This window comes from Opisthocomus hoazin, chromosome 13 (assembly GCF_030867145.1).
Source record: "Opisthocomus hoazin isolate bOpiHoa1 chromosome 13, bOpiHoa1.hap1, whole genome shotgun sequence".
NCBI lineage: Eukaryota > Metazoa > Chordata > Aves > Opisthocomiformes > Opisthocomidae > Opisthocomus > Opisthocomus hoazin.
Window position 1 is genome coordinate 19,059,148 of NC_134426.1, and position 20,196 is coordinate 19,079,343.

At 42.2% G+C, this 20,196-nt stretch overlaps 2 protein-coding genes across 5 annotated transcripts in view; one reads left to right on the top strand and one right to left on the bottom strand.

The window, feature by feature from the left end:
* Nucleotides 1-824: 824 nt before the first annotated feature.
* Nucleotides 825-11,008, bottom strand: SNAP29 (synaptosome associated protein 29). Its single transcript, XM_075434620.1, has 5 exons — nucleotides 10,629-11,008; nucleotides 8,900-9,096; nucleotides 8,062-8,147; nucleotides 6,893-6,997; nucleotides 825-5,178 (listed from the first exon to the last, which is right to left on the bottom strand). Exons 1-5 carry the CDS (start codon nucleotides 10,839-10,841, stop codon nucleotides 5,021-5,023), a joined length of 759 nt encoding a protein of 252 aa, XP_075290735.1. The 5' UTR covers nucleotides 10,842-11,008; the 3' UTR covers nucleotides 825-5,020.
* A 362-nt stretch (nucleotides 11,009-11,370) lies between these two features.
* The window catches only part of PI4KA (phosphatidylinositol 4-kinase alpha), a 71,928-nt gene continuing 63,102 nt past the window's right edge, over nucleotides 11,371-20,196 (top strand). For 2 of the 4 annotated variants that reach the window (XM_075434616.1, XM_075434617.1), the window contains exons 1-7: nucleotides 11,371-11,589; nucleotides 13,844-13,960; nucleotides 15,148-15,241; nucleotides 15,902-15,990; nucleotides 16,504-16,576; nucleotides 16,904-17,163; nucleotides 17,854-17,920. In XM_075434616.1, coding sequence (XP_075290731.1) covers nucleotides 11,371-11,589; nucleotides 13,844-13,960; nucleotides 15,148-15,241; nucleotides 15,902-15,990; nucleotides 16,504-16,576; nucleotides 16,904-17,163; nucleotides 17,854-17,920 — 919 coding nt within the window. The remainder of the gene's footprint in view (nucleotides 11,590-13,843; nucleotides 13,961-15,147; nucleotides 15,242-15,901; nucleotides 15,991-16,503; nucleotides 16,577-16,903; nucleotides 17,164-17,853; nucleotides 17,921-20,196) is intronic. The other 2 variants (XM_075434619.1, XM_075434618.1) reach the window with 2 other exon arrangements.

Here is a 20,196-nt window from a genome sequence, read left to right on the forward strand (position 1 = left end):
TTTCTTCCCCTTCCCTCTCTCATATCCCCAGGCAGGGACTGCATTGCAAGCAAGGAAGTCCTTCAGAAAACACAAGAGGGTTGAAATGCCTGACCAGACACAAGCAAACAGATTTGTGTGAAATACTCCTAAGACTCAGAAACTGATTTTCCATGCAAGCAGAGCAAGCTGATAATATTCCTAGCAGAGATCCAGGATCCACTGCACTGCTCTATTCCCTACTATCTTCCACTGGGCTCTTCACATTATTTTGATTTTTCTATATGCAACAATAAGGTGCAGAGATGGAAGAGCTCTCAGTTACCATTTGTTGAAGAGCTCTTAGCACAAAGGCAGCAAAACAAAGTTATCTGAATTTTAAAAACCTGCAAATCTCTCTGGCCTTTTCAAAGCCCTTTTCAGAGCTTTTGTAACAGCACTTCTGCATCTCTACTTTATGGTATCAAACAAAATTAAATTCTACTATAAAAAATTTCAGAAGCCAAGTTCCTCCCTTCATATACAGATAAGAACCTCACTGAAGGTCAGGACATTCTGAAGTTTTCTGCCATCACCAAATTTGAGACCACACAGGAATATTACATACATGTTGCTTTTGAGTTCTGAAGACGGTACACTTTTTTTGTTTGTTCCTGTTCCACCTGCTTTGTTCATGCATAAATCCAGTTTATGATATTCCTGATAGTACCAAGCACTATGGCAAGATAACTTTTCAAGCAACATCTTGAGTTATTTTATCATCACAAATTAAAGTTTTGCAAAAAATAAATGCCTGTTTGCATTCCTCTTTCAGGATCTAAAAGAATCTGCTCAACAGTCAAGTAGAAATGGTAATATCCTCTTTTGATTCTCAGAAAACAAAACTCACCAGCTGCAAAAATATTTGCATTCTGGCACAAACTTAGCACATACATCCAGGATTTTAACAGATGTTCTTGTGGGAAAGAAGTGCCAATGAAGTTGTAATCAAAGAATTACAGGAAATAAATGCAAAAGCTCTCCATTAACAGCAAGCACTTTTATTGAACATCTTACCATTCAACACTCATTTCATTCAATCTCCTAAATTGCTCAACTACAGTCCAGTTTAGCCTTTAAATGAAAGAAAAAGATATTTCAATCTGACTTATATAAAAAGTGTTATACCTGGGTGGCACAGAATTAAAATACTATTTTAAAAAGCCATAGACATCACTACCTCTGATTTTGAAAATTAAGCCCCATACATTTCAAATTCCAAATTAACACATATCCTCCATATCATGTTATGCTTGTAAAAACACCTACAAAAATCTGTTTGTTCAGAAGGCAGAGTGGCTGGAAAGTATTTTCTATTTCACCATTTAACAAATGAAGTCACTTCACAAAGACTACTAGGCAGCAAATATTTCAAATAAATTTCACACATTAAAAAACCCCCAACACCATACAGCGTCCCAACAATTTCAGTAGGCCAACAGAGTTCAGCACAGCAAGAAATGTTTGGAGTACAGACCAAAATTCAGCTACACATCATTTGTTATGATATTTAAGTCAATGCTCAGGACATTTAAAAATCAAATACACCTAGGAATCTGGTAGTCACATACTGCTTATTGCCATGCATTTATTTTCCTTGCTGTTTTCAGACTATGTCTTCTTGTGTCTATGTTAGGAAGGGTATGCTACTTTCTTGTGTTTAGCGCCTCTTCAAAATTTATCAGTAAACTTCTTGAGAAGAAAGAAAATCTTTTATAAAGAAGACTTAAAATAATTTTTTTTTTGCTATCTTCTTCTGACCTTAGTATTAAAATTCTACTCACTCCAATAAGAATAAAATTAACCAGAGCTGTTTTACTTTAAGGACACCAATTTCTATGCCAACATGAGTATTTAGGCAAAGTCTAACTTATCAAGTTCACACTTCAGTGTAAATTTTTTCTGAAAGCCCTATGCCCTATTCAAGGTAAGTTTTTCAACAGTATCCAGGAAGAAATAAAACTCTATCTCAGCAAATAGGAAAAAAGTTATTGAAGTCCTTCATAACACATGTAAAATGATATTTCCTGAAAAGGCAAAAATAATGCAAATTTTTTTCCTTTAAATTTCCGTTCTGCACAATAGAAAGTTATTCCAATAAGCAAAAAATCACTATTACACACTAGCGTTGTCTCCTCACGTCAGTTAGACTTCAGTTCTTTATCAGCATAAAGCACCTGTATGAAAGCTGAGAAAGGGAATTCAGTTTGTAGCAGAAATTCATGGATATCCATGCAACGTGGGAAATAATCCTTTAAAACAAGCCCATTAAGAAAAAAAAACAAAACAAAAATAACAAATAAAGCAGGAAAGCCTAAGCAAACACAGACATTCATTACTAAGACAGTGAATGGGATTGCTAGAAGAGATGAGAAGTTAGACCTCTGCAAAACTTCCACACAGCTGAGATCCTGGTTTTCTAGACTGTTTGGATCACGAGGTTCTCAAAACAGAAATAGGGATTTGTATTTTTTTATTCCCCTTCCCTGCCTCTGTTTTTAAAGGCATCAGAGATATCCAGCATGCAGTAAACATTTCATAAGACTAACACAACTAAAAAATTGGCCAAAAACTTAAGCTCATATTGTGAAACAATTTAGGCTAAAAAAATGGATGGATGTTTACATCAGAAAGGCAATACATTTCACTCTTAAATCAACCAAAATTGTTGCTTGGATTTGAGCTCTGCACTTCTTGCACACAACACAGCTAGATCCCCCAGCTACATTTTCCCTCCATTAACTGTAAGTTAGTGGAGAAAGTCTCAGCGTGCAGCCTAGTTACCAAAGTCTTACTTGGGAAAAAACGTAGCTGTGAAGTGGTTGCATACAGGTGAAGGCAGATTTCACACTAGAAGTAGTGTTATTAATTACTATGCAATTTTCTAGTATTCTCTCACAGAATTTACAAATCCTTTTCAAGATGCAAATGTTTCTGTTAACCAGCATTGGTATAAGAAAAAAATACAATTCTTTTCACCCTTTTTATTAAAAGGGGAAAGTTAAATAAGAAACTAAACCAGTAAAATCAAAACTTCATTCTTCCTTCACTGAGGTACTCAACATTTTGAAAAACTAATGATGGGTATCATTTACTAAATAAATATATCAACCACCTTGAGACATCAAATCATATAATTCATAAATATTCTAACAGAGTAAGAGAGAATTAACCATGGTATACACCCAAAAAGTTAGATGATACATTGATATTAATAAAGTTTCTCAAGGTTCCATAAATGACAAAGTGAAAAATAAAAAGCAATTAAAGGTACTCAATTGCTATTGAAATTATGTCACTGTGAATTGCATCTTCTTGAGGGACTGAAATCAATGACATCAGTAACCTAAGGGGAAACAGAGGCTCACCTTAAATCTAATTCACAACTCTACCTTGCTAGCAATCCCAGGAATAATATTTTTTCTGTAACATTATGCCCAAGAAGTGTAGCTTTTTTTGGTGATTTGTTTTTCTACAAGTGAACTTTCAAGGAGACACAGTAAAACAAGACAGGCTGAAGTTTTCTTTTATCCGTAACAATCAGGTCCACTTTGTAGCAAGTGAGCTCAAGGTAACAAATCCCTTGCAAAAAAAAAAAAAGGGGAGGGTGTGAATGCGGTGTTCATGAAGGACACAAGCTTGATAGCACGAAACACCAAGGTCTTCCTTTAATTCGTAACATAACGTGGCACCAGCTCAAAAAAGTAACTATCTCTTCTCAGCTACTCCTTGGCGTTCGCGACAGCGAGTGCTGCAATACTAACACAGGTCCCTTGGCCTCTCCAAACCAAAATAACTTACTTGTTTTCAAGACAGACTGCAAGTTCTCACTGTCATGTCTTCAAGCTGGAGCAGAATTGTAATTATTTTGTTCTACAGTGATACTTACAAAAGAATAAAACAAATTGGAAGGCCTAGCTTGTGTCCGGAAGACTCAAAAATGTTTTTGATCTTTTCTTCATTTGCAGTACGTGAACTGTGGCTGAGCTTCTTAAAAACCAGTCACATTGCCTAGGAAAACACAGCATCTGCTCAATCCCTAATCGCATTTGAAATAAATATTAAAGAACGCTCTCCTATGATCTCTTTGTGCAGTATCAGACCAACTCTCCATTTCTAAAATGGAAGCTGTTTTTCAAATAATCACCTAACTAAGCTGAGAAACAGCAGAAAATAAAAAAGCAGATGCTGACAATTCCCATAAAAGAATCTTTAAGAGTACATATGTTTAAATCCTGATTTTCTTACCCAAACTTTTTGGGTCACTGTCAATCAACATTTCTTGCAGATTATAAGACAACCTTAAGAGATCTTTACTGAACATACTGTAAAGGTGATAGCATATAGTGACCCAAACATAAACACCACAGTTTGTGGATCCATTTGGGAAAAGTCATCTTAGGAAAGGGAACATGCACAGGATATTATCATTACTGCATGATACCCTTGATATTTTACAACTTCCACAGAACAGTTCGTTCCTTAAGCCCCAGAAATGCCAGAGAACAGTCACTTAGAATTATTTTTACAGCTGGAAATCAGCATTTTTTCAGAATTTAAAATAGCTGTAGGTAAACAGAATTAGCAACATTTGTTCTGAACAAAGCAGCACACTCTGTTCCTCCTGCCCCCTCCCCAAGACAGAGGCAAAATGCAGTTACTTTTCTCATCACAGCTCCCAGGCCAAGGACACTGAAGCTTTGTAGATTGCAAATTCCTCCACGCACGTGACACCCAGTCATACAATTGAGCAGGGTACCCAGCACAAAAGCATTTACCAAGTGCTGACAGATTTTACTCAACGTGCGCTTTTCCCATGTACATTAAGAAGAAACTTAAGGTATTATGCTGCACTTAAGATTATGCAATTTTAATGACAACAAAATCAATAACATATCAGAAAAAAAGACAAACAGATGTTGTCCAAGATCTTTCAACAGATTGGTTGAGATACGACATCCAAGAAGAATTGACGCTGGGCAAAAAGGTTTGTAAAAATCCTTTAAAGTTGTCGTACTTTTTTATCAGTGCTTTTAATATTGACATCCAGTGTCTCTACTTTTTTTGTTAGCCGATCCAGCATATCATCTTGCTCATCTATTTCTGACTGCAGACCAAGAGCTAGGTTTTTCAGACGACTCAAGCCAGAAGACATCTCATCTGTCAACGAAGAGAAGGACCATAAGGAATCAAAGCAGCACACAGCATACTGTCTAAGTGGACACTATCAGGATTCCCTCTTCTCCAAAACCTTTGGTTAGAAAGTGTTACTTTAAACTGCTCAGGTCTGAGTGTTCTCCAATAGCAGAAGCACGGCTATTTTAACACTTCTACTGCATTACTACCAGAAATAATTACTTCCTTCTTTTTTCCATCACAAGGTAACTACAAATGCTTAACACCAAATTGGATCTTCATAAACTGACATACCCTGTAATGTAGCTTTCACTTTTTTTCTATTTAAAAATGTATTTTATAGACAATTGGGTACATCTTTTCTCAGCTCAGTATACACAATACGCTCACTACCTCAGCTGGTTTTCTTTAAACTTCATGCAAATATATCAATAATACACCAAAGATTTAAGCACTTAGTTATTTAACATAAATGGAAAAAATCACATCTCCAGATTTCTTAATTTGGCTACAAGGAAACTATTTTATTGCATGATTGATTGCTATAAATGCTTCTGAGGCTAGTAAGTTTTGCACAGCTTGCGAGTAGAACAAATGCGCTTCCCCTAACTCTTATGCTTGACTATTTCTCTTTGATGCATTCCTTTCTGATTTCTTTCCCATCTCATCTTTCTAGGTCAGCTAAACAATGACACATGTAAGCAAAGAGGCACTTTGTCTACATGCTACAGAACAAAGGAAAAGTCAGTCAGCTGAATGGTTTTGGGAAGCAATAAAAAACCGCTGCAAATTCACAAATTATAGTGCCTTTCGATTCTTCTCTTTTCTGCAAAACACGCTTATTTCGAAAGCTGTGCACCACTGTCAATTCTTTGGGTCCAAACTGATGTACAATTTAATATCTGAGTTTAACTGTCAGGTAAGTCGAATGCGTCTTTCAATGTAAGTGGTAGACTTTAGAAAAAGAGGTAGTAAGTATCCATACTGGTATCATCGGGATGTCAGTTTGAAGCAGTATTTTCTTATTAATATGACTACTACCTGCTTTGTAGATTTTTCAGAAGGATGGATAAGCCTGCTTGTCCCAGTGATATTCCAGTCAACTAACACAATGATTCAAAGAAACACTTTCACATCCTCAATGCAAGTGTTATTCACTTCAGCACCGTTTCCTAACTCGGATGACAGAGATTTGCTAACATATTCACATTTGGCAAGAGTGTTCCTCTTATTGACAATATATGACAAGAGGACTCCTGCTTTTGGTGTGGGGATTTTTCCCCTGGTCTCTTTGCTCAGGGACAGTTCAAAATCTAACTGTTTATAAAGCACAAGCATGGTGCAGAACAGTTGAAGTACTGATGCCAATAGCATCTCAGTTTCCGCAGTAGATTTATACTACTCCAGGCATCCTAGTCAATTTGTGTCTAGCTGGTTTCAGGTGAAATGCATTTCTAACTCAGATTTGTTACTAATATTTGCAAGTAGCTGACCCACAGACAACCCACAGCATTCTACCATTCAAATAATGTATGTTTCAAACAAACTTCGGATTCTGCCATGTAGACAGTTTTGAAACGCAGAATACAAGAAAATTATTTTTTTATTATCAAATTTGACATGTTAGCCAAACAATAAAAAGTGTTTGTTGGCTATATATTACTTAGTGATCTTTTCTGGCTTAAGAACCAAAAATTGAAAATTGTATTACATCAACAGCTTCCATTTTCTCACTCACCTAAGTTGTTATCAATTTTCTGGTGGTAAGCTCGCAGTTGTTGGTTCTTCGGATAGGAATCCCTTTGCACTGAAGAAACTAAATCTGCTTTGTTGAAATCATTGTCTGTTAAGAGTATAAAATACAGAATATTATATAATAAAAAAGCTAGCAAGAAAAGGCTTTAAAATTTAAGAAGCGCTATTTAGTCTGACCACAGCCACCATGCAATCACAGAACCTGCTAGCAGGAGTATCAAAAGCAGTCCAACACCGCTATTTACAGGGCACCCCTCACGATGAACAGTTATTAAGCTACAATTATTATCTTTTGGGCTGCCTTTTGCAGTTCTACGAGGCAGCTGAGAGAAAAAAGAGCCACAAACCTACCAGCTAACACAGCAGGTAGGTTGGTAACTTCTACCCGAAGTTAGTGCTCCCCCAGGTCGAGCCACCAGAGAGTCACTTCTGCCCTCTATTGGACAGACTTTTAGCATTATGTGGAGCGGAATGGAGAGCAATGTTGCCAAAAAGCATTTCTTTAGCTACAGAGCTACAACTATAAAGTTAACTCTGCTGCTTTGCACTGTTACTAAACTAAATACCTGCACCTCACTTTAAAAAGGAACAGTCACTTTGTACATAAAAGCCATCACAGAAGTTAATGCATTGTGAAAATGAGAAACAAGACCAAACTCCGTACGCTTCCTTGTGTGAACCAAGTAATGACTTGGTATGAAGGGTTGTAGTCCATGTTTGAAACAACAAGGAAAACATTTCTGAAAACAATGGTTAAAAAGGAGGACCTCTGAATGTACAAGTTAACATTTTGTCAAACATAGGACACGACTGCCTACACATTGTGTGAATTCTTGGCTATAGTCTCCTCTGTGCAAATACAAGCACTGGATGCTTTTAAAGTCTTTAGTGGATATAGCATACATCCCCCACAGAAAGGGCTAAAAATCTGTATCCAAGTAAGAATTTCACACCTTTGGTATGGGTATGAAGAGTTTTAGGGGAAACAATTCCCTAGAATTCAAAGCCATGAAGGCTGGGATACAAATCTCCAGACACTAGGCAGCAATGTAAGTCAGCAGCTGGGCAGGCTGAAGGGTCTCTGCCTTCACCACTGTGTAAATTTACCCCACACTGATGACAGACGTTCAGTATAAAATAAAGTTAACAAACCTGAATTATCTAGCTTCCGTAAATTTGGATGACTTTCCTGGTATTTTGACTCTTGTTCTTTACTAGACATCATTGCTTCTTTTAATCTGGTAATGAAGAGAATAAAAAGAAAACATTCCTATGAACCACAGGCTTCATTCGGAATATGTTAAATAAGAACAGGTATCGAATTTATACAAGAAGAGCAAATTCTTTAGACTGGGAACGTTCCTTTAAAATTAACTACCAGCATTTCTCTTCACTGAAAGTAAAACTTCAGTGCTGAAAATAGCATATCGAAACTTTGATATCAAAACCAAAACTGCATCTTCCGTCTCGGAAGCAAGCTATTCCTTTCCTCTATTGGAGGACAGAGGGGGGAGGGAAGGAGGAAATCAATCCATGCAGCATTCCCAGGCTTCACATAAATTTCTCAGCTATAGAGAGACAAGTACTGTAAGACACAGTAATTTCACAGCAATTAGTTTTTATTTCCAGCGTTTAATAAAATCTAGCGAAATACACATAATATTTAACTGGAAGCATGTCAATGCTATAAATTGTGATTTCCTGTTAAGGCTGAAGTAAGCATGATAATTGAATAGACTCTGAAGAATCACTGGTGGAATTTTGTGTAATTGTTTGAATTAATTTCCCACAAACACAAAGTTATTCTTACCACTACATCTATAAATAAAAGTAAAAATATTTTTCTCAGAGTTAAAAGAAAAATGGAGCTAGACACCATCTCAGGAGTCTATTTGACAGAATCAACAGATCTTTCAAGTTCTGATTTTCTGGTGACATTTCAGAGATGCTGTGGGAGATAAGTCCCAAGTAAAACATTTATTTTACTTACCTACTGTTTGCATAATATTCAGGGGTTCCATTCTGCTCTGGCTTGTTCTCTGGAGGTTTGGCTTTGAAGTAGTTTACTAAGCCCCCCCAAACACTCTTAATGCTATTTATGTGCCTTTGACTTGTCTTCAGGTCCTGGTCCATTTTATCGACCATCTGTTCTGCGCGCTTCAGTGCCTCTCCTTGACGTACAAGCTCCTAACAGATATTGACAGATAAAAGAGAAGCTGGCTGAAAATTGAAATATCAAATGTTTTTAACAGACACTCTAAATAAAAAAGCAAAGTTCCTTCATCTGCACAGATTATTTCTAGAGGCATACCGCTTTTTCACTCGCTCCTCTTCCTTCAGGGCATTTCAACCAGGAGTTGCTAGTCAGCCATAGCATTAACCAGCCATAAAATCCTCATCAGTACGCAATGCCAGGTTCCTGATACCTACTACAAACAGCATCCAGGAATTGTCCATTATTGGCCTTTTGTCAGGCTGACATTTATATCTGTTCTTGATGGACCAAGTGTGGCACCAGATGGGTGACGTAGTGAAAATACAAAGGTTTGTGGCAGGGAAACGAGCAAGCAGACCTATTTCTAGTTGTGAATAACACCTTCTTTGAGAAGGGATACTATTTTCACATTAATAGGATGTTCCTGGTAATTTAGAAAGAGAATAACCAAAGGAAATAAACACAATTAGACTTTTCCCCATACTGCAGGAGTAATATTTTAGCTAATATTAACAGTGCAGGATTTAGAAATTCTGACACAGTTATTTTCTAATTCAGCAGCACAAACACTATCCCAAAGTAATCCAAAGATTTATTCCATCAAGAAAGTTGCCTGCAGCTAACACTAGTGCAAAACAAAGGCCTTGTGTTCGTATCCCCTCTAAAGTTGGGGGAACTCTAGTCGAATGTTCTTTTTTTTTCCCCCCTCAATAAAGCAGCAAACACATACAATTCGAGTTTTACCACAAGTCCTGTGCTAAGCCTAAATTCTTAATTCCTCATTTCTGCCTTTCTGGACAAACAAATCACAAGGCCGCGAGTTTCCACATGTGGCACCGAGAACCCTCTTCAGCGTGAGCACCCACCGCAGCGTGCGGATGCTCTTGGGTTCCTTTAGGTGACCACGTTGCTCCGGCTCAGGGAAACATCCCATCAGCAGGTGACACAACGGAGCAATGTCCCTGAGCGCACACTCCCTTCTGAAGCAAGGCCAGAAGAACGAAGGAAGTGATTAAGCGGGATGAAGCGAGCACATCACAACCAACCAACAGGGCAGGCTCCTCACTAATCAAGAGAGCTGCCAAACACTTTTTAGTCAGATAAAAATAGGCACAAATGTCGTTAGCAAGACTTAGTAAGAACTGCCAACAGCAGCTACAGCCACAGCCGAGCCCCAGCCTCAGCATTAAGCCGACGGGGAGGCTGTAACCGGGATGCTTCCCTCCAAGCACCAGCCGCCTCCCCCCGCGGAGCCAGCCCGCGCTGAGGCGGGGGGACCGGCAGTCCCGACGCACCGCGCCACCCTCGGAAGAGGCGCTTCGGGAAGCGGTCAGGGGACAGGGGGGAAACGAGACATCCCTCCCCCGGAGGTCTAAGCCGGAGGGAGGCAGCAGGCGCGGGGCAGCCCCTCGCCGGTTCGGCGCGGCCGCCCCGGGGGCGGACGGCTCCGCTCTCGGTTCGTCCGGCCGGCCAGCGCTGCGCTGCCCGCGGGGCCGGGACCCACCTCGGAGGCGGCCACGCCGACCCGCTCCGACTCGTAGAGCAGCGAGAGGGAGCGGGCGGTGCTGTCGGCTGTGGCGGCGGAGCGGCGCAGCACCTCCCGCTGCAGGGACCGCTGCCGCTCGGCGCCGCCCGCCGCCCCGCCGCCCCACGACGCCGCCGCTTCCTCCTCCTCCTCCTCGGCGAAGGGGTTGTAGCTCCGCGGGAGGGCCGACATGGTGCCGCCGACAACGAGGAAGCGTCCGCGGTGAGCGCCCCAGGGAGGCGGCGCCCTCAGCCCCCGCTCCCCACTGAAATCGGGCCGGGCCGGGCCGGGCCTGCCCCGCCGCTGGCTGCCGAGCACCCGCCTCAGCCCGCGGCCCTTCCACCCACAGGCCGCCGCGCGCCGGGCGGAACCACTGCACGCGCCGGGCGGAACCACTGCACGCGCCGCGCCGCGCCGCGCCACGCCCCTCCCCTCCCCCCCGGGGCGGAGCGAGCGCACCGCGGCGCCGCTGAAAGAGAGGCGGCTAGGGGGAGGGGCCACCGCGGCGCGCCCGTTTGTAGAGCGGGGCCCGTGGGTGGGCGGGGCGGCAGGGAGGGGCACTGGCCAGGGGCGGGCAGTCAGCCCGATGGCAGTGAGGCCGCCGTGGACGCCGCCATTATTGCGGCGCGATTGGCGTTCCGAGATTCCACGGGAGGCGGAGGTCTCACGAGAGGGGGCGGGCTGGCCGCCGGGCAAGCGGCTGGTTGCCTTCCGCGGCAACATGGCGGCCGCGGCGGTGGCGGCGGCCGCGGCGGCTGCTGCGACGGCGGCTGCTGCGGCCGCGGCGACCACCGCCGCCACCACCACCACGGCGGCCGCAGCCCCTTCGGCGGGCGCGGGGCGGGGGAGCGGCGCGGGCACCGCGCGCGGGTTCTACTTCAACACGGTGCTGTCGCTGGCGCGGTCGCTGGCGGGGCAGAGCCCGGCGCCGCTGGAGAAGGTGGGGGCGTCCCGCGCCGCTGCGCCTCTGGGGAGGGGCTGTCCCTCGTGGGAGCCGCGGGTCCCCGTGGGGGTTACGCGTGTGCGCGCGCGTCGCGCGGGCGGAGTCAGCGTAGAGGGGTCGGCGTCACGAGTGCCGTGCTGGGGGGGCGGGGGCCCTCCCTGCGGAGAACGTTTGTGCCGCGTGGGTGGGGAGGGTGGCGGCTCGTAGCCGTGGGGGAGGTGGGGGTGCCCGGGCCGTCTCGCGTGGCCCTGCCACGCGCGGGAGGGTCAGCGCCAGCGCGCGTGCCCGCGGGCGGGGTGGTGCCCTGGCCCCGCGGGAGGCCGGGCCCGGGGGGTGCTGCCCGCCTCGGGGGGGGCTGTCCGTGGCGGTGGGGGTTGTGGGGTGGTGCCCCAGAGCCCCCGCCGCCGCGGAGCAGCCCCCGTGTCCCGCCTCGCAGCACCCGCGCGACCCGTGGGTCTGTGGGACGTGGGCTTGTATGCGTAATTAGTCTCAGCCTCATTAGGGCTGGTTGCTTTACTCCACCTATCTGGTGAGGTCACGGCGATGCAGTCAGCCCAAGGTGACACCTGCCTGGTTGAGCTGAACCTCGACCGAGCGTGAAGCCAGGCGGGGATCTTCGCCCGGGCGGTTGCCCCGTGGGCGAGCGCCGTGCTGCCGCGGCGGCCAGGTGGGCAGCTCGGGGCTGGCTTCTCCGAGCACCACGGGACTGAGCTGCTGAATTGCCTCACGCAGCAGTGAAGGAAAGTTGGCCAAATGGTTGAAAAGCACAGCTCTGCGCTGACGAGAACTCCAGCGCGTGGCTTGTTCGTGGCAGCTGTTGCAGGCTTCTTTTCTTGGTTCTTGTCAGAGCAATCTACCATTGGCCTGACAGCCAGCTGTGAAGAATATTTTAAGCCTTGCTGTTGGTTCACAGCATTGGATTTGGACTGGTTGGATTTATTTTGTTTTGTTTTAGTTTGAGAGACTACAGTAGGAGTTAAATGATATTAAGACTTCATAGCTAGCTAAAGTTAGTCACTCATCTCATTGCAAATATTAACCTGATGTGGGACACATGCATTGGAAGTTATTTTCTGAAACTCGTATTTCCTCTGCTGTACTTTATGTTGAGCAAGAAGATTATTTGTGTTGTGTTACAGGTCTTACAATTATGAGGTCTGGCAGTTTAAGGACTGGAATCTTAAATTCCACTGAGCATGCAGTAAATTCTTCTGATGCTCTAGGGCAGTGGCTTCTTGGTTTAGAAATTTCAAGGCAGGGTGTTTAAAGAGTTATCTAAATAGGAAGTAACTTGACATCCAAACACAGGTCATTCAAACATAGGTATTTATTATGACAGTGCTTTTTAGGTAATAGATATTAACACCAAGGATATTTAGAAGAAGTCAATATGCTTGTTGTATTTTCCCTTTTTTAACAGTTCCATAGGAAAACAAAGTATTTGGGAGATTTGCTATATTCTTTAGGTGTGTATTTGCTGGGTATGGAGTGGAGTCGTAGGTAAGTAGTGAGAAAATAATAGTTCTGCAAACTCTGTCTGTTATGTTAAAAGGATTTGAGCAAAAGCCCTGCTCAGCTACCTAACAGTTTATCATTCAGTGCTGTATCTGAAGATGGCATTGGTGCAGCTGTAACCAAAGCTCCATCCACTCAGTTTTTGTTTACAGGAATTGAGTATGATATACGTGCCTGCTGCATATTTCTTGCACATCCAAAAGGCCTGATAAATTAGTGGAAGGGAGGCTTTGTTGTACCAGGGATGCAGGAATGAGCTCTGTAAATGTGATGCTGTGTAAAGTTTCAGATATTCTCTTGAGTTGTGGAAAAAAACCCAACCAAACAGCTTGGTCAGGTATTGAAGAAACCTTTTAAATCGCCCCATGTTGCGCTAAGAATGTTTGACTGCTGTCCACTTCAAACACAGGAGGTCTGAGTGAGCCTTGAAAACCACACCCTGTCAGCTGTGAAAATATCTGCAATTGTATTTGCAAAAGTTTCTCTGCTGTGAAAGCATTTGCAATCGTATTCGTGCTACGCAGGCCAGTTGCTCGACATGCTCTAGGGCATGGACGTGACGGCTGACGGCTGGCTCGGCTCTGTAAAAGAGAAGCTGGGAGCTATTTGAATTACTTTCCTGAGGTCTGCTGATGGATTTTTGAAAGACAGGTTTAACACATGTACTGTTGTTCCCTTGGATTGTTTTGACACTTTCAGTTGTGTTCTACTGTTCTTTCTCTCTGCTGTTTTTCAGGTACAAAAACTGCTCTGTATGTGTCCAGTGGATTTCCATGGGATTTTCCAGTTAGATGAACGTCGCAGAGACGCTGTCATTGCTTTGGGAATCTTTCTAATTGAATCTGACCTTCAGGTAGTTTTCCTGCTTGGGCTAACTCTGTTTAACTTGAAAGATTTTGGATTAATTCAACTTTAGTTGCTCAGTGAATGAAAAGTTGGTATTTACTCTTCATAAAAATAAATAAAAAGATTGGAGATAACGGATGCAGGCAGGAGAGCACAAGGAAACAAGGACAGTACTGTGGAATGTGATAGACAGTAGTCATGGCATTGCCACAGCCAAATTGCTGTTGTGTCTTTTGGTCATCATAGCTTAGGGAGAGAAAGGAAAGGCTCGTCGGGAGGATTTGCTCAAACCAAATATGTCATTGCATGTTCTTCCCAACAGGTACGTTCCATCATACTCCTGAACATCAGGTTTGTAATAGGCCTTTTCATGCCTGGCACTAGCCAGGATAAAAAGACAGACTGCACACAAGCTGCATTGTGTGGGAACATCCCTTTTGTGTCTGCCAGCCTGTTGATGACAAGCTGGTTCTCTTCTCTTCGAACTCTGGGCGTGGTAGTGTTCCGCTAGCCATTAGGCCTCACTTGAAGTTGCATACTGTTGCAAGAGTCTGCATCAGGCCTGAATTGCCTCCTATTTAGTATCTCTTTGCTGTGATACAGCTTGCTTGCATGCAAATTATTAATGTTTTTGCATTTTTGTAGTATGAAGTTTAGGTAAGACAGCTGTATTCACGTTTCTTATCATTTTTATGATGTTTTCAAAGCTAGCAGTTAGTGTTAATTAATCCAGCTCTACGAGGAAGGAAAGTGTTGTCCTTTGATTTGCAGATCAGGAGGCTGAAGTGTTACGCAGATGCGTTAAGTGACTTGAATAAGGCCATGGCATGGATCACATGCACTGAATTGGGACTGGCACTCTGAATTTCTAGCTGCCTTAAAGTTATTTTGTGACCTTGCTGTAAACCAAGAAGTTGTTTGGGGTTAATCACTGTTCTGGAACTTTTTTCTCCAACTTCTACGGAGAATGAACTGTTGCCAAGACTGAAAGGATTGGATTTATAGCGCTGAATTGGTTTACTTTCATTTGCCTGTGTTGACATCAATTTTGCAACATTCAAGATGTCTGTGCCGTAATCATTAGAAGCAAGTTCTGTGTGTGGTTAATGTAGTCTTTCCATATCTCTAAAATATCTTGAAATGATACGGTTCAACTTTTCTTCTCCATTTAAAATAGAGTATTTTCCTCTTTAGCACAAAGATAATGTGGTTCCTTACCTCCTCCGACTTCTGAAGGGTCTTCCCAAAGTCCAATGGATAGAAGAAAGCAATGCACGGAAAGGCAGAGGTGATGTTTGGGTTTTCTGGTCATTCTCGTGGAACGCCAGCCAGGAAATAGAAATAACAAAGGTTATTCGCAACGGGGAAGGGAAAGTGGTGGATCCTGCTAGGTGTTTAGCTCCTGACTCAACAGCCTTTAATGCTGATTTTCTTTAGAAGCAAAGAGGAAGTTGAATAGCTCCCAGCTTTCTTGCTTGACTGCTTTGTGATTAATTGCACTTTCCAAATTGTATGCTCAATATATTTTGTGAGTAAATTGTAGAAGATTGTGTAATAGTTGGAGCAGGGGAGTGGAACCTGAGATTCATACGCTCTACTTTTAGCTTTGATGTTTACTTGCTATTTAAACCACTTCATTTCTTGCTCCCTCAATAGCTCTCAAGATTAGTAGAAGAATATTTTTATATAATATTATGTAATTTTTTTCAATTACTTGAAATCCTGGAAAGTTTTTACTTATTAAAATTGTTCTTTTAACATTTCATGCTGAAATTATGATAGTTAGAGTGTACATCTAAATCTTGTATGTAATACCATTTTTTTCTAAAGTCTATCTCAGAACTGTAGGACATGGGAATAGCTTATATCTTCTTGCTTTGTAATTATTTGCTTTTTGGTTCTCTCTAAGAATGCTAAAGTGGCTTATTTTCTGTGGGTTACTTTGTAGGCTTGCTTCCAGTGGCAGAAAACTTCAGCTTCTGCTTGGTAACATTGTTATCAGACGTTGCTTACAGGGATGCCTCTCTCAGAGAGCAGGTAGAGTTTATTTTAAGTTTGTGCTGGTGTAGTACCAGGTTCTCCAGTGCTGCAATACAGACAAACGTCTAGAGAAGAGTACACCACAGCTGCTTCCTTTCTTGAAAAGGGATTGATTGCTTTAACATGTGTACTGTTGCATTGTCTTGCTTGTGTTAATTAATTGTCAAGTAACTAGAAGATATTCGTAAGTCTGTTGTTACTTCTGGGTGTCAGAGGATGTCAGTCGATGAGCCCAGAGTTTTAGAATCCAAGTTTTGATACTGAGATGAGGACTGCTGCAATTTTATTCTGGTACTATGTACCAGCTAACTGCAGACTTTACAAAAGAAGTTCTGTAAGCTGAGTGAGGGCAATATAATTTTTTAGTCACACAACATTAAAAAAATCTTGTTTACAGAGGTGCTTACGTTAATATTTGCAAGTTACATTTGTTGTTGTAGTGATCTAGTAGAAGATTATGATACCTTTTTACCAAAAGATATTTTTGTATGTCTGTCTTGATTACTTTAGATTTTGGATGCAATTCTACAAGTAATGCAGTTCCTGTTGGGAATGTGCCAGACCCCACAAATGCATGATAAAGGTACTATTAAAGTTGTTACAATTTTTGTAACTCCTGTCGTCTGAACTTCTCTTGTGTTTTCTAATTATCAGGATCACTCCTGAGAAGTGTGCAGCTTTTTCTTTTGACTTCCCTTAGCACATATTTACTCTGTTTGTTGCTGACTGGTAAATACGGAAGCAGAAGTGTATTAATTTGTGATACCTTCGTGATTTTTCCTCTGCTTGCACTGATAAGTCTTTGTAAAGCACATTTGGCTAAATCAGTCGAGTGAAGTGGTAGCAAAACCGTGAAGAGGAAGTTCTAAGTTGCTGTTAATATACTCTTATATGTGGTTTTCTTTTCTAGAATATTTATGCAAGTATGCAGTGCCTTGCCTGATAGGAATTTCTCGAGCCTTTGGTCGCTACAGCAATTCAGAGGAAGCTCTCCTTTCAAAGCTTTTTCCAAAAATTCCCCCACATTCTTTGAGAGTTCCGGAAGAGCTTGAAGGAATTCGCCGACGATCCTTTAATGATTTCAGATCAATTCTTCCCAGTTCTCTACTCACTGTTTGCCAAGAAGGAACACTAAAGAGAAAAGCTAGCAGCGTATCTAGCATCTCACAGGTCTGTATGACTTGCTCTGTGTTGGAGTCAGTACTTAGATGACTTTGTGGTCTTGGAGTTAAGACAGCATTAAGCCTGGATATGCACACAGTCTCTTAACATGTTGTTTGACCAGATACAGAGATCTTTATTTTGGTTCTGCAGCTCAGTTTCAAAATAATTTTGTAGTTTCTGAGCTACAGCACAATCAGTGACAGTTAAACTAACAACTGAACTAATAAGTCTTCATATGGAAACATTGGCAAATCCTATTTCTTGTGTTATTCTCATGAAAAAGCATGGTAACACATGTCTGTGAATTTGGGAAGCTGGCACTTAATGGCTAAAGTTTTCAGAAGTGCTGAGGATACATGAGCTCTCACTGGTTTCACCAGGAGCTGTGGATATTTTTTGTCTTGGGAAGAATGGATTCAGGTGCTGGTTTTGAAACCACAGATTGTTATTAGCATAGTTTTGTGCAGTACAGGAGTCATCATTCTGATCTATTCCCTTTAGTCAAAGGCACTTGAACTAGCTTTATTTAACTTCCCATTTTTGGTTGGAATTGAGCTGTTAGGCCTGGCAATACGTAGTTCCTGTTAGTTTTGCTTGAAACCGTGTTTCATTATAAAGTGTATGAGCCATTCTCTGGAAGATTTTTCAATGTTTTATAAGTAGTTTTTAAATTATTGGTTTTTTGTGATGTTTTAGGTTAGTCCTGAACGTGGAGTTCCCCCTCCCAGCTCTCCTGGAGGATCTGCAATTCATTACTTTGAAGGTAAATTATTTTGCAAGATAACAGTGTGCGATTTGGGGGTTTTGTTGGTATTTATGGAAAATTGAAAACCAAAATCCTTTTGACCCCTTTCTCTGCCCTCTAGAATTCATACAGTAATTCTCTGGCACATGCCTGCTAGGATTCTGAAAAATTTGGGGGTATAAAGACAGTAGGAAGTTATTAACACCAATAGTTTCCAGGCTCAGTTGTTTCTGGCAGGCTTCCGAGATGTGATTTCCTTACTGCTAGGCTCTTCTTAGTACTGACGAGCTGAATTCAACTAGGCCAAAAATATTTCAGGAGATTAGGCGAAGAACTTTGAGAAACAAGTGTTAATATTGTGCTTCTCTAGACAAACAGATGGTTGGACTAAGGTCTGGAATTTTGAGACCTTCGTGGCACATTATATAAATCTGAAACAGCTGCTCCAATTGAAGTAAATGTAATATGGGTCATTGTGTAAGTCCTAGTAATTTGCTGAAGTGAGAAATGACAAAGGAGTCACTGAAGTCAAGTGCTCATTAATGTGTGTTAATTACTGTGTCATAAAAGGCAGAAATGTGAAAAAAATTCGTGAATTAATATACAAACTCTTAACCACTGAGTTTTGGTAGAGCTCTAGCTTTGAGTTCTATGTCAAAGCAGGGCTTAAAAATAAACTGTCTTTCATGAATCAAGTGGAGGACTAGCTCTGCATCTAAGGTGTTTTGGGTATCACAGAATCACATAATGGTGGGGGTTGGAAGGGACCTCTGTGGGTCATCTAGTCCAGCCCTCCTGCCGAAGCAGGGTCACCTACATCAGGCTGCACAGGACCTTGTCCAGGCGGGTCTTGAATATCTTCAGAGAAGGAGACTCCACAGCCTCCTTGGGCAGCCTGGGCCAGGGCTCCATCACCCTCAGAGGGAAGAAGTTCTTCCTCATGTTCAGCTGGAGCTTCCTGTGCCTCAGTTTGTGCCCATTGCCCCTTGTCCTGTCGCTGGGCACCACTGAAAAGAGTCTGGCCCCGTCCTCCTGACACCAACCCTTCAGATATTTGTAGGCATTTCTGAGGTCCCCTCTCAGCCTTCTCTTCTCCAGGCTGAACAAGCCCAGCTCCCTCAGCCTCTCCTCGTAGGAGAGATGTTCCAGTCCCCTAATTCGCTTTATAGCCCTCCGCTGGACTCTCTTCCAGTAGCTCCTCATCTTTCTTGAACTGGGGAGCCCAGAACTGGACACAGTACTCCAGATGGGGCCTCGCGAGGGCAGAGTAGAGGGGAAGGACTGGTTTTGTCTGGCCCTTTGAGGTTTTTAACAGTTTGGGCAGTGTTTCTTTCTGGGTTGTTCTCCTCTTTGGAGCCCTGGCTTAAATTAATTTTTCTTCCACATTACTTTTCTTTTTCCTTGATGTTAGTATTTGTAGAGGCACCCGTCTTCCTCAGTGATACCATGGGACTGCAGGGATTTTAAAATACCATTCTTAAATTGCCAAGTAAGAAGAGACCTGTTTGTCTTCTGTTGAACCAGCCTATACTTCTTTAATTTTATGGTCTTTATGCTTTGAATTTTACAAAAACAACAAAAAAAAAAAGAGGTTGCAGGTTAGAGAGAGGCTATGGTATGAGAACAAAAATAATCTTAATTAAAACTCTAGCTAAAAATTTCAGAATCGTTTTAATTGTGTCTGTAACAGAGTTACGATTATTCTAATCAGGATTTTATTTTCAATACTAACTTCTACCAGATAGTTCAGATACAGCCTTTGTATTATTTCTGATAATATAGTTTGTGATATTGTTACTTTCTGAACAAGATGAGTAATGACCTTGTTTTTATTCTGGCCAAGGCTAATGGTTTTGAAAAAAGGACTGAAAAAGTTGTTGTTTTGTCAGTGAATAGTGTTATTAATCACGAGAACATTACTTTAGCACAGGCAGCTGCATACTTTAAAAAGGCAGAAACGTAATTTCTGAAGTGGAAACAGTGGCAAAGCAGTATGTTTAGCAAGTTGTTTACTTAATAGAATACTTGAATCTGAAAAATAATTTTATTTCTCTTTGCCTTCAAACTGCATTAGTGAATTGTTCCCTCTTCTAAGATGAAAGCGGCGCCACGTGTTTGTTTGATCTAGTATAGGGGAAAACCTTGCAAGATAGTTTTGACTTAACCTGTTCTTTGCACCTCTATGCTTTTGAACAAAATGGCATTTACAAGTGTTTTCAGTTAAATGTACATCAGTAGTATGGGAAGACTTCTCAGCAGTGTCTCTGACATGGACACAAGTCGTTGAAATGAAT

Bases quoted from the DNA above. Each gene is read 5' to 3' on its own strand.
- SNAP29 (XM_075434620.1), bottom strand. From the start codon at position 10,841: ATGTCGGCCCTCCCGCGGAGCTACAACCCCTTCGCCGAGGAGGAGGAG. The intron at 9,097-10,628 runs GTGGGTCCCGGC...AATATCTGTTAG, and splicing joins TCGGCGTGGCCGCCTCCGAG to GAGCTTGTACGTCAAGGAGA. The intron at 8,148-8,899 runs GTAAGTAAAATA...CTTCATTACCAG, and splicing joins GAATATTATGCAAACAGTAG to ATTAAAAGAAGCAATGATGT.